This window comes from Erpetoichthys calabaricus, chromosome 5 (assembly GCF_900747795.2).
Source record: "Erpetoichthys calabaricus chromosome 5, fErpCal1.3, whole genome shotgun sequence".
Lineage (NCBI taxonomy): Eukaryota > Metazoa > Chordata > Cladistia > Polypteriformes > Polypteridae > Erpetoichthys > Erpetoichthys calabaricus.
In genome coordinates, this window is record NC_041398.2 from 12,466,631 (window position 1) to 12,479,722 (window position 13,092).

A 13,092-nucleotide genomic window follows, 5' to 3' on the forward strand; every position below is an offset into this window, starting at 1 on the left:
AGTCACGATAAAGAGATTGAGGGGGCAGGTGGGTCCAGAATTGACTTTGCACAGAAAACAAGGCTTTGGGCTTTTTGCGGTTCTGAGACAAAATTAAATTAAATTAAATTAAATTAAATGTAAAGACTAACATATGTAGGGAGAAAGCTCTTTAATATGATTATACAATTGAAGGTCTGGAGCTCAGAAGTGTGACTTGTGAGGAAATCCTGGGAGCCTTTGTGTCTTCATCATCATCATCATCAACCATACAAAAGAGAGAAGCTGAATTATTTAGCAACCACTATGTGTGGAGTGTAAATCAAGAAGAGAATCTCCCTTACATCTGTGAAACACAGTCGACATCAGGACTATTGTGTGGAGTGTGAGAGAAAAACACACGAGAAAGATGAAAGATGAGAGACGAGACTGGACTGTGGGGTCTGAGCTGTGAGGAAATGGTGAAGGATTTGAATCTCATCAGTTTAAGGATGGAGGCATCAGAAGGTGGCCTAGCAAAAGAGTTGGCACCATCCTTTATTAGATGTCATCTTTTACACTTCATGAAAATTTCACTTTTTCACACAGACAGCTGTAGATTCATCTGTCTGTCATGTACACGAAGTAAACAACTTTGAGATATTTATAAAAAGAATATTTGAAATGTTAAGGAAATATGAAAAGATGATCTGTGTTTGGCTGAATTGCCTGTTCTTGTCATGTTGTACAAACTCCTCAGACCTTTTCAGTTTCTCTCTAAATGTTCTGAGGTCCCACACACCCCAGTCTGATCAGACTCCCTGTGAAGTGTCGCTCTCACCTGCAAGAAGTGGAGATGGTCCTTGGTCTCTGAAAGCTCCTTCAGCTCAGCTTCTCTCCTCTTCAGCTCCTCGATCTCCTTCTCCAGTTGCTCCATGACTCCTTCAGCCTTCTCCATTTCTCTCTTTTCTTGTTCTCTGATCCTCTCAGTCAGTTTCCTGTGAGCTTCCTCAATGCACCGCATCAGAGAAGTGAAGCTCTTCTCATTTTCTTCCACCTCTCTTACCACAGACATCTGAATAAATAGATTAAAGATTTAGAATTGAGTCACCTGATAAGAATAACAAATCATGAGGCACAATTGTTGTTATTTTGATGTTGTGGTGGACAGTTTGAATTGGCTGGAGTGGCTGGTGGTACTTTATTTGCCAAAGGAAGGTCAGTTACAGACTGACTCCCATACAATATGTTCCCTCCATTATGCCAAGTAACATCATCACTCTGCTGATGCTGCTATTAAGGAAACTGCAGGACTTTATTAGATACTCAGTCATGAAAGGCTTCCTTCTGAAAGATCTTGAGAGCCATTGGCAGGAGTTGGTGGGGACAACTCTACTGCCTTGTGAGGACTCCATTTTACCTTCGAGTTTGTATAAAAGTCTGGCTTTAAAAATGGCATCTCCTGCTCAGCCTGAGATTAGGAGTGAAGTAGGACAACATACACCAGAAATAAAGAAGAAGAAGAAGAAGAAGAAGAAGAAGAAGAAGAAGAAGAAGAAGAAGAAGAAGAAGAAGAAGAAGAATTTATAAAGAGGAGTTAACTTGTGTGTGAGAAGCAAGGTTATTATAGTTAACGAAAACTAAAATCAAAACTGAAACTATTATTAAAAAAACATTTTCGTAAACTGATATCAAATAATTAACAAAACTGAAATGATAAACTAAAACTAAATTAAACTATTAAAGTAGTTGGAAAGACTAACTGAAATAAAATAATAATTAACTAAAATATTTTTAGTTTTCTTTGAATATTCTTGCCGTTAGACTTTAACCCTTGTAAGTTTTAACTCTTAAACAGAAAGTCAACCACCACGAGCCGCCCGCTTATATTCATCCAGTGAATGACGGCTGGTGACGGAGGGCGGCTGTTCACACAGTATTTGCGGTGACAGAGCAAGCTGAGTGCGGGTGCGTAAAGCGTGACAAATAGAAAGTGATTTGCGTGCCGCCTTTCTTTGCGCTTGTTGTATATCAAGATGTAATTCAAACGGCTGAAATCAGAAAGTGCTTGTCAACAAAACATTTACCATATGGACAGAAAAATCACGAGTGAGTAACATTTCAGTTTATTTCTCAGGTGTCTGTTTTTGTTGATAGCAGTTCCCCTGCCACTTCGCACTGGAGAAATCGTTTTAACTTTCTCATATACGAAGTATAGAGAAAGTATAGTAATCATAAACAAATTCGACCAAAATATTTTGATGAATCTTGACGTTACAGACTAACATGTGTCCAACAATATTGTTTTTTGGAATTGTGTGTACGTGCGCATGCGTGTGTGTGTGTGTGTGTGTGTGTGTGTGTGTGTGTGTGTGTGTGTGTGTGTGTGTGCGTGTGTGTGTGTGTGTGTGTATAAACACGATAACTCAAAAACGAAACTACATAGATGGATGAAATTCGGCATGTGGTTGTTACACCACAATTATAGATCTGTATTAACTTTTGGGCCAAATTCATCACCCGGAAGTGGTACTTTACTTAAACACATACTCGATTTATTTTTTTTATTCATGCAGCTGCAGAGTCCGATTTATTCAACTTTACTTTTATAATAATTGTTCAATAAATTATTAATTTGATTTGTTGTTGATGGTTCCTTAATGTACATAATATGAAAATATAATTATTGTCTTGCGGTTTACTCCTCAAATGTCCATCCCCATATCTGAGTATACAAGACAATCGAGGGGAGAGCACGCCCGGTTTTTGAAAATGAAATGGCACTGATCAAGAGACTGACAAGGTCATCATACAAGATCAGCATATTGTTGCTGACCAGTCACTTTTGCTTTAAAAACATCGTTTAACAACAAAGCGATACAAACAAAGGTAGACAGTCTGACAAGTGATGAAAAACTAAACATACTAATGGGTTTTTGTATTTATTCCATATTTATTAATTTATCTTTTTTAGTTCATATTCACAACTCAAAATACCTGATATTGTGAAAGTGATACATTAGCAGAATTATAAAATATTTTAAAATATTTGTCTCTCTTTTTTCAATGTTTTTTTCTCTCTCTCTAAATAGATAGTTGAAATATCATATTCTTTTTGTTCTTAACATCAGCCATATCATACGTATTGCATACCAGGGATTTTTCCTGCCTTACATCCAAACCTGCTGAGGTAGACTCCAGATTTCCTGCAATCCTACTCTGGATAAACATGTTTAGATAATGTATATGTTGTTCTTAATCTCAGACTCTCTGAGATCTCTGTTGTTTTATGTCTGTCCGTACTCCAATTACCTGCTCTTGCTCTGCTCATTATGGTTTATTGTCCTTTATGGTGGTCTATTCAAGACTCACTGCCCCTAACCTTCACACTACGTGCTTGTTGTTCTTTGTTTCACTCAGTACAGCTAAGTGGGGTCTGCACACTCATTCAAGTCTAAGAACCCTGTTCTTCCTAAGCCCCTGTGATTTACATGAGAAAATATTTTTAAAATGATAAAATTGTGTAAAATTGTTCATATTCAGTGTCTAGTTTTGATTATGTTTGTTTTAATCAGACAAAAAGAAAACCAGATAGTAAACCAGGCAGTGTAGTAAGCTTCCACTAACATTAAACTCGTATCCAAACCTGTTAAGTGTACAGTTCTGTCTGATTGTGACACAAAACTAACTCTGTAGGCGCTCCATGCCATAATTACTAAAACTAAAACTGAAACTAATATATATAAAAATAAAATAGAAATGTCTTTGTGAAATAAAAACAAAACTAAAACTAAAAATACATGATGAAGGAAAACTAAAACTAAACTGAATTTCCAAGTAAGGTCAGAAAAAATATAGAAATAAAAACTAACATAAAAAGGCAAAACTATAATAACCTTGGTGAGAAGGTAATTGTGTTAAAATAAAAGTATTTCTGGACCAGAGACTTGTGTATATTAGTTGTATTCTACTTTAAGGTGTCAGATGTCACCATGTCAGACCTGTGAGATGGAGATATTAAACAAGACGGTCTAGGTGTTGGTCAAGGGGCTTCTGATTTAATTTAATTTCATGAACTCTTTGCATATTTACCTTCTTCCATCTCTGGTGAATTGTAAAGCTCAGAGTTGTGTCTTTATTTCCATGTTTGATGTATTTCTACTTCATTTATGAACTTTGCATTATTAATAATGAATTTGCTATTGTAACTATGACTCATACTTGTATGATGACACCTGGTGGGGTGTTCTATGTGGGAAGTAAATGTGAGGTAAAAGGTGCCTGCTGTCCAGGATCACCAACCCCAAAGCTGGAGGAGTTCTGCTGTTTTCAGAACTTTGCACATCTGGACAGTGACTCGGATAACTCGGTAATAGAAGGTAAGGAAGAGAAGACCTAAAAGGTCACCTCCTAACCAGCCACTAGAATGAGGAAGAAATGATAATACGAGGTTTATTATTAGGGAATTTAGATGAAGCTTTACACCAAATACTGAGAGTTTCATATGGTGTTTTGCCTTTTGGTGCACATGTGGAAAACCTCCCTGGTTGGGTGGATAGGCTCCTGGCTGGAGTAGGGAAGGAAGGATCCAGTTGTCATTGTCACATGTGTCCAGTTCTAAATTAAAAATTATAAGAGGATGAATCAGACAACCAGCACTGCAGAACAATTTAAAGATTTTGGTAAAAAGCTGTGGAGCAGTAGTGACAAAGTAATCAGAAGTTCAGCCTATGCCACATTAAGGCTGAGGACGATAGATAGATAGATAGATAGATAGATAGATAGATAGATAGATAGATAGATAGATAGATAGATAGATAGACAGACAGACAGACAGACAGACAGACAGACAGACAGACAGACAGACAGACAGACAGACAGATAGATAGATAGATAGATAGATAGATAGATAGAAAATGGCCCAAATAGAATCTTTATATAATTAAAGATTTATTCTTCATAAAGTTGTATTCCAAATACACAGACACTCTTTTGACCCAAACAAGCCAATCCAAAACAAACAAAGTTTCCAAACAGAATCCAAAGACAGTTGTTGAAAAACAAAGCACAGGCTGAACAATCCAAGAAAATCACAAAAGCATAAGGAGCAGCTACAAGAACACAAGAACTTGACAAAATCACAGAGCACATTCACAATGAAACTGTGGGAGACCCTCTGGGTTTAAAAGGCGGAAGGGAAGCTCCTGGTGGTGACTGGCAGATGGTCCACCTCTTGGTATGAGCCACACACAAACCACAGGGAACATAAGAAAGTCAGCTTATAGAGAAGGTCAAATGCAATGAATAAAGCAGATACTCAACCAAATCAACATTAACATAAACAAATAAACAAAAAAGACATGAAACAAGACTTTGAACAACATCTAGTGGAAGGAATCCTGACTGAAAATGTCACAGTTATCATGGGTGTAGAGAGGGGATTTCATGCATCAGTAAAAAGCAGGAATTCTAGGAGGAAACAACAAAAGCAGACGAGTGTAGAAACATAAACCAAAGTGAAGGTCGGTTTGTGAGGTTGGCTCTCCTTCACTTCTACTTCTTCAGCTGTCACCTCTGTGTCTGGATTGGACTACACAGTGTTGAGTGACACATTGTGCCCCACCTTCTTTCTTTGAACTAAAGACACACCCCACTGGTATGGACCGGCTGTGTTTAGTACTTTAGTACACTCGATGGTGTTGGTCTGTTTAATGTGAGTCTGTGTTAAATAAATTAGGTTGGAAAAGTTTGGTCTGTCTGGGCAAAGAAATGTGTGTGAAGAGTTCTGTGTCTGCTGGATGAGAACTTTCACATAAATGAATCCTGGCAGAACTGGGCATCGGAGAGTGTGCTACCATAGACAGTCTGCCAGCTCAATACAGGCTCAGAGCTACACTAGTGATCACAATGGAAGCTAATTGAGGGTTTCTGCCAATTAACCAAACTGAAATGTGAGGATGTGGTGGAAGATCTAGAATAACTGGAAGAAACCCACTGAGATACTGGAAGAAGTGGTAAACTCCACATGGAAAGTGAATGGAGGAAAGTGGACCTGAGATTCATCAGATGCCACCACTGGACAACATTACTGTCCTTTGTGATAAAATATGAAAGCTGAAGTAAAATATTTGGAGGTGTACGTTATGTAAAGTCTGCACTCAGTCAAACAGTGGAGATCCTTAAGTTATGGAGTCTAATAAAACTGAGAAATACCAGAATGAACAAGAGAAGACCATTACGATCTCCAGAATAAATCAACAATATCCCATCTCTCAAAATGAGGTATTGTACAGGAAAAGACAGGCTCTCCAATCAGAACGTAACCTCTTGATAACAAAAGAACCTGAACAACTCATCTTTAAATCGTAACATCACTACGGTGAACATGGAGAGAAGGCTAATCAGATCTTTGCCCGGCAATGACCAAGCAGGAAGTTTGCAACGCAATAACAGAAATTAACAGCGCAACTGGAGATAAAGTAATGAAGCCTAAACATATAACTCACACATTTAGCAAGTACTATAAGTCTTTATATTCTACTCAGTTTAAAGAAGATGAGACACAATCTGAGGAGTTCTTTGATGTAATACAAAGACAACAATTGGACACTCTTAGTGAAGAGGAACTGGACAAACCTCTGAAACTCTCAGAACTTCTGGATGCTGTAAACTCACTCCAAAGTTGGAAAATATCAGGCCCTGATGGCAACCATTGGAATTTTATAAAGACGTTTTCAACTAAGTTAGCTCCAATATTATTAGCAAAGTTTACAGAAGCTACAGACAACAAAAATCTACCCAAAAAACCTAACCAATTTTCCACACCTCCCAACCATTTCTTTTCCAGAAGAAATCCTGATCAGTCCTGAGGAGTCAGTCAACATCTCATCAACATATAAAAACATTTCAAAGAATCTCCTCTTTAAGGCTCCTTGGATACGGTGTGAAAAGGACCTTTTAATGAATATCTCAGAAAAGAAGTGGAAGTCAGTCATGCATAGAATACACTCCAGCTCCATATGTGCGACGTATTCAACCATCTGACTTCGACTCTTTCATCGATCACATTAATCTCATTTAAAATTGGGAAGAATTCAACCTGCGAGTGTGACAATCGAGCTCCAGCCTCACTGGGCCACATGTTTAGTGAGGACAACAAAGTAACATCATTTAGGGCCAAAATGTTTGAATGTTTTATCAGACAGCCGTGGGGTCACAATCACTCCTAACTCACTAACAGCTGTGGTTGGTGGGCTACCAGAGGGGCCAAAAGTGGAGGAGGACACATTGACTGTAACTGCCTTGACCACATTGTGAGCTTGTGGACTTGTCCTGCTGAACTTGAAGACCCCCAGCCCACCTGTGATAAGTCACTGGGTCACTGATGTTTCACATTTAAGAAAAAGAAATTCTCACATAGAAGATCTGTTCAAAACCTTTATAAAATATGGCAAGATCTAATTAATAAAACTTTAAAATAGGCAACCATAGCAGGGGAAAAGGAAATTCTGCCTTTCTATTTATTTATTTATTTATATTCCTAAATTATTATGAATTTTGTTCCACCTCTTGGCTCTTCTCTCTTTTTCTTGTTTGCAGTGTGAATTCTGTTTGGTTGTTTTTTGCATTTTTTTGTTTGTTTAGATTTCTGTTTTAACTTTCTGATTTTTATTTTTCATTTTGACTTTGAAAGTCATTTGTTGTATAAGTTGAACTTGATTGTATGCAAAGCTATTTTTGAAATAAAAACAACTTAGACCATTAATGGACGTTGTGCCCGCTGATCTAATTCAGAACATCAGCGTCGACCTTCAGTGTGAGTTTCTGTTAGTAGAGTTAAGTCCCCTTTAAGCAGCTGATGGAATATCAGAGGACTTTAGGGTGATGCTGTCTGAGTCTCCACTGAGTAACACCTGGGATTCTGTCAACAGTGAAAGGCCATGAAGGACACCACACAACGTCTTCTCTAACTCTCCCTTCTCGTGTCCCTACTCATCATCACCAGTGAAGCTCTGCTGCTCTTCTAGTTCTCCTTTATTTCTCCTCTCTTTGATATGAAGTGTTGTCTTCCTATTCCACTCACCTTCATCTCCTCCATCGTCCTCCTCGTCTCCTTCAGTGTCTTCTCTCTCTCCTCAAGTCCCCTGTTGATGTCACTCAGTGTCACCCCCAGCTGTTTCTGTTTGGACACACAAGAGGACACGCGTGGTCAGATCAGAATTCACGTTCACTTTGTGATTTCTTCTTCTCTTTCTGACTCCTGATATTTTCACAACACATTTGTTTGACATTTCATGACACAACTTAGATTTGATTTAACAAACAGGAATGACAATAAAGATTAAAAGAAAGGTTTAATTTAATTGATCTAAGATTGAGTTTGGGTTTGAAGAGTGCATCAAATACAGAAGACAGTTTGAAGGCACACTGGTGTGTGAGTTAGTTCTTGACGTATAGAGGACATCACATCAACAAACTGGGAAATGTGAAGTTCACACAACACCAAAAATAATAAAAACAAACTGGAGTGTAAAGTAAAGAAACTGGTGAAAGGCCAGGAGGACTTAAACACGTCATGTCAGTAATTATAGGATCTACAAGGCCATTTGATATCCTGAGTCAGACATGTGAGGACGTTGTCTGCCGTTGTCATTTTCTGGAGTCAAGTAAGATACCGAAATACACAAATGATTCTGTTGAATTCAGGAAGAAGGCAACTTAAAGGAATTCTAAACTCAGAAATGATATTTTTATATGTTACTTACCTCAGGTGTTTTGTTTAGGTGATGGATTATTATTTTTAATTAAACTAGTGAGCTCTGCCCCCTGCTCACTTCGCTCGCCCATCTGCAGGTTTTGTTCGTGCGGCGCTTCAAACATTTAAAAGCCTGTACAGCACCTGTCCTTTTGTCTCACTGCCTTGTCTCTCTTCTCCCCCCGACATCCTCTGCTCCTGTGGTGGTCCCACTCCCGAGGCGCACCCCTATGGACAGGAAGATTTTCTTTTCTTCTAATTGAGAGACAGAACTGTCCCCTCCGACTACACACGGAGCTCGATTCACTCCTGAAAGAGACTTATGTTTGTTTGAAGTGTCTGAATAACGTTTGTCTCTAAAATCTCCTGTGTGTCTGTTCCACTCTGTGACCTAAGTGTGACTGCGTACGTGGATTTCACTTTCACCAAACCACAAATCTTTTAATTCTCGTGGAGAGGGCTCTTCATTGGGAAGAAACACTACTTTACTGTGATAGTAACACGAATTAGACGATCTACAAGTCTCTGACTTAAAGTTTCAATCCAAACAATATATTCAATCTCTTTTCACTGTTCTGCTATTTCACTGAGTAATAATTTCAGTTTGTTTGTACGAATGCGATCTTTACTATCATTTATTGCAGACTTTTGAAATGTCCAAAGTCTCAATCTTGTGGATCTTGCTTTGGTCTCTCTGGACTTCCAAAAATTCTCTTCAGAAACATCACGTCTCGTCTCGTCTCTTATTATAGAGAGATGTTTATTATGTTTATGTGTTTTGGTTTCACAAGAGCCTTCAAGACCACCCAGCCATCTCTGTTAAGGGGTCAGCTCAGAGATGTGCAGGTGGGTGAGCCTGTGGTGTCCTGATGATGGACTATCTGTCAGGCAGACTCAAGGACTGTGTGAGCAACACTGGAGCAGCACAAGGAACAGGCCTGTCTGCTTTACTCTTCACTCTGCGCACCTCACACTGGAAAGAAGACAATTTCTCTTTTCTTGGATATCCACAAATCACCCAAGGAGTGTCTCAGTGGGCTTTAACAGGCCATGTTTTTGAGAGCCCCCACTCCAGATTCACTAAGAAGAGAGGAAAAACAAGAAAATTGAGGTTGAATACACAGACAATAGAGCTAATGTGCCAAAGCCCCAGTCCACCTAAACTGCATGTCTTTCGATTGTAGGAGGAAACCCACATGAAGACAATGAGAACATGCAAACTCCACCAGGGACAAGTCACAGTCGAAAAATAAAATGTATTTCTAAAATAAGGACAACTGAAGATGTACGTATTCAAGAGTATACAGACAGACGACATCAACAGACAACACCAAACATAAATAATAATAATAATAAAAATAATAATAATGATAATAATATATTTTGTATTAATTTTTAGGCGTCTTTCTAAACGTCTTTCTAAAAATGAATAATGCCTCCCTGTACCTCCCTGTGCCGTCACTGTTGGTAGATGGCGCCTTACTCAGTGCGTTCTGCATACTGGTGCCATCTACGATGGGGAATTCCCGTTTCATGGCAATTCCCTTAAACGCCATGTTATGTCAAAATATTGTGAAAATAATTGACAATATGTTTTTACATTTTTAAATAATAGTTAATAGTTGATTAAAAATGATTATCACGTAATTGTTGTGTTTCGTGAATTATCTGTTTTTTAACTTAAAATAAATTTCTAGTGCGTAGAAAGCGTTATTTTCTGTGTCAAGCAAAAAACAAAAATCGTCCCAGTTTGAGGAAAAAATATTCTGGTAAGTCTATTTAATTCTGTTCTTGAATATTTTTAAATTCATTTACATTGTGTAAAAGTGAAAATTGTACAGCTGATTAGTATTGGAAAAAATTGTTTTAACTTTTTGACTAATAAAGATTTATTAACAAATTTTCAGAAAATATTCTTCAAATCTTGTACTAAGAATATGTATAAATAGATTTGCTAAATTGACACCAAAGCCATAAATAAATTAAATAATCAAAAATGATAAATCTACAGTTTTCATGTCAAAATGAACACTGTACATTTTAAAAAAACCTTTAAAATCGACCCCAAACGTTAAAATTTGTAAAATTTCTGATGCCATTTTCTCTTCAAGTAATGATAAAAACGTGATCAGATCTTTATCAAAAAGCAGTGCTGCACAAAATAAATTTTTAAATCAATTTTGGGGTTAAAGTCAATTTCTACAGGTTTTGCCAGGAGATTGGATAATTTGTAGTGCTTAGAATAATGGCAGATAAAATTAATATTTGTAGCCATTTAAGCCACTTTGGAGTCACTTTGAGACCTAAAACATCCTTAAATATGAGATGTAAAAAATTTCAGAAAAGCTGAAACAAAGTCTGCGCTAATTGATATTTTGGAATTTGGTTTGCTTCATCAAAAACTAGAGATTTTCAAGAACATTTTGGTCTTCGTCTCATTTTGATGCGACAATGTTCACGACCCCTAGGTACTGTAACAATTAAAGCTGTTCAGTTTACGACATGGAGGCGGCAGTTTATCAGTTTTTAATGCATATAACCGCTCTAAGCATTACATTGCCATACGACTTTAACTGTCATGAATTTTTACCATTTTCATTATTTATTTTATTTATAGCTTTTGTGTTCATTATTTAGCAAATCCTTTACACACATTCTTAATATAAGGTTTAAAGAATATTCCGTGAAAATTTTGTAACTAAATCTTTCTTAGTAAAAAAGTTATCTGTATTATGTATAGAAGCAGATGTGTTACGTAAGATTGATTATGAAGATCTAATCAAAGAGTTTGCAAGGAAAAAAAGTAGGAGAAAATTATTAAGATAAAAATAAAATGAAGCGTACAAAAGTAAATATTATTTTCTTTCTTACTATAAGTATGTTTCGTTTAATTTCGAGTTTTCGACAATGAAATAAAATTAAATTTTCTAGTTTGTTATTGTTTTAATATTTTGAATCACTAGTGTAAGGGGGCACTAAAATTACTGAGTGCTTAGGACATCTAAGGGTCTTAATCTGGCCCTGTGGTTGTGTGATATTCTGAAGTAGTGACAACAATGACTTGGTGTTTCCTTCATTGGTAGAAATCATGTGAGTGTAATAGTTAGATTTAGTTTGGCCAATACAGTCCTTGTAATAAAGTTTATGGTTTTTGTACATCTCTTTGTGAACAAAGAGTCCAGTTTTTTTATATAACCGTTCAAGTCGCCGGGCTTTGGCTTTCAAAAGTGGAAGTTCAGGCGTGAACCAGGGAGCAGAAAAAGAGAAAGAAACAGATCTAGTTTTAATGGAGAGACAGAGTTAAGAATACCACTGAGTCCAGTGTTATAGTGTGAGACCAGTTCTTCAGGAGTGAAGAAATTATGAATGTCCATAAGGGAATCAAAACTAGAGGAAAGACAGTCTAAGTTAATCTTAATATTACAGAAAGACATGAGACGGGACAGCTTAGTATTGGAAAGTCCAAGTTTAACAATGAATGAAATAAGAAAATGATCAGTTATGTGGAGTTCATCCGCAGTACAATCAAGCGGGTAACTCCAGAACAGCAAATCAAGTCCAAGATATGTCCTTTAGAATGAGTGTGAACATCAGTGTGCTGCTGGAATCCAAAACTCTCAAGGCGGGATGAAAAGTCTCTAGTAAGAGGGACATTGATATTATCCATTTGTATACTGAAATCCCCCAGAAGTATTATGTTTGATGAAACAGTAGATAAGTGTGTAAGGAAAACATCAAAGTCGTTCACAAAGTCATTATTTGGTTTAGGGGGCCGGTAGACAGTTGCAATGATAGTAGGAATAAGTCCAGTTAATTGACACAAAAGAAATTCAAAAGAACTGAAGGCAGGAACAGACAACGGCAGGACTTTCCACTTATCACGATACATTAACGCGAGACCTCCACCTCAGCCAGAGCCACAGGGTTGAGAGATGTAAACAAACCCCGGGGGAGTTGATTCGTTAAGATGGGAACAGTCATGGGGTGGTTGTCATGTCTCAGTTAGACAGTAAAAGTCAAACTTACGAACAGTGAGGAGATCATGGATGAGAGGCCTATTGCTCGTGAGTGAGTGGATGTTCAGCAGACTGAAGTTGACAACGGCGTTATCGTATTTAACAACAGTGTTAGCCAACTGGGCTAGGCTGGCTAACACACTGTGGTCAGCGACTCTACCTAAATTACCTGGAGGACGACGAGAACTGGACCAGATGGAGTTTATTATTATCGAACTGTCAGTTTGGATACTCCAGCGGGACCCATGGTGGATGTATGTCCGACTGGGGAGGAATACGATGTCTGGGTGGAGATACATGCCAGTCAGCGGAGGCTCAGACAGGTGAGTACTGAAGCAGGTTGAATAGTGAGCGACAGGAGGG

At 37.7% G+C, this 13,092-nt stretch overlaps 2 protein-coding genes and 1 long non-coding RNA gene across 25 annotated transcripts in view; 1 reads left to right on the plus strand and 2 right to left on the minus strand.

The window, feature by feature from the left end:
- The window catches only part of LOC127527858 (uncharacterized), a 687,118-nt gene that overhangs the window by 347,077 nt on the left and 326,949 nt on the right, over nt 1–13,092 (plus strand). The gene's annotated exons all lie outside the window — the stretch shown is intronic.
- The window catches only part of LOC114644514 (tripartite motif-containing protein 16-like), a 428,510-nt gene that overhangs the window by 346,960 nt on the left and 68,458 nt on the right, over nt 1–13,092 (minus strand). For 5 of the 9 annotated variants that reach the window (XM_051927878.1, XM_051927884.1, XM_051927881.1 and 2 more), the window contains exons 2-3: nt 8,042–8,137; nt 800–1,033 (exon numbers count right to left, since the gene is read on the minus strand). The exons of the other annotated variants lie outside the window; for them this stretch is intronic. In XM_051927878.1, coding sequence (XP_051783838.1) covers nt 800–1,033; nt 8,042–8,137 — 330 coding nt within the window. The remainder of the gene's footprint in view (nt 1–799; nt 1,034–8,041; nt 8,138–13,092) is intronic. 9 annotated transcript variants of the gene reach the window in all.
- Nucleotides 1–13,092, minus strand: part of LOC114643665 (tripartite motif-containing protein 16-like) — a 484,979-nt gene that overhangs the window by 161,262 nt on the left and 310,625 nt on the right. The gene's annotated exons all lie outside the window — the stretch shown is intronic.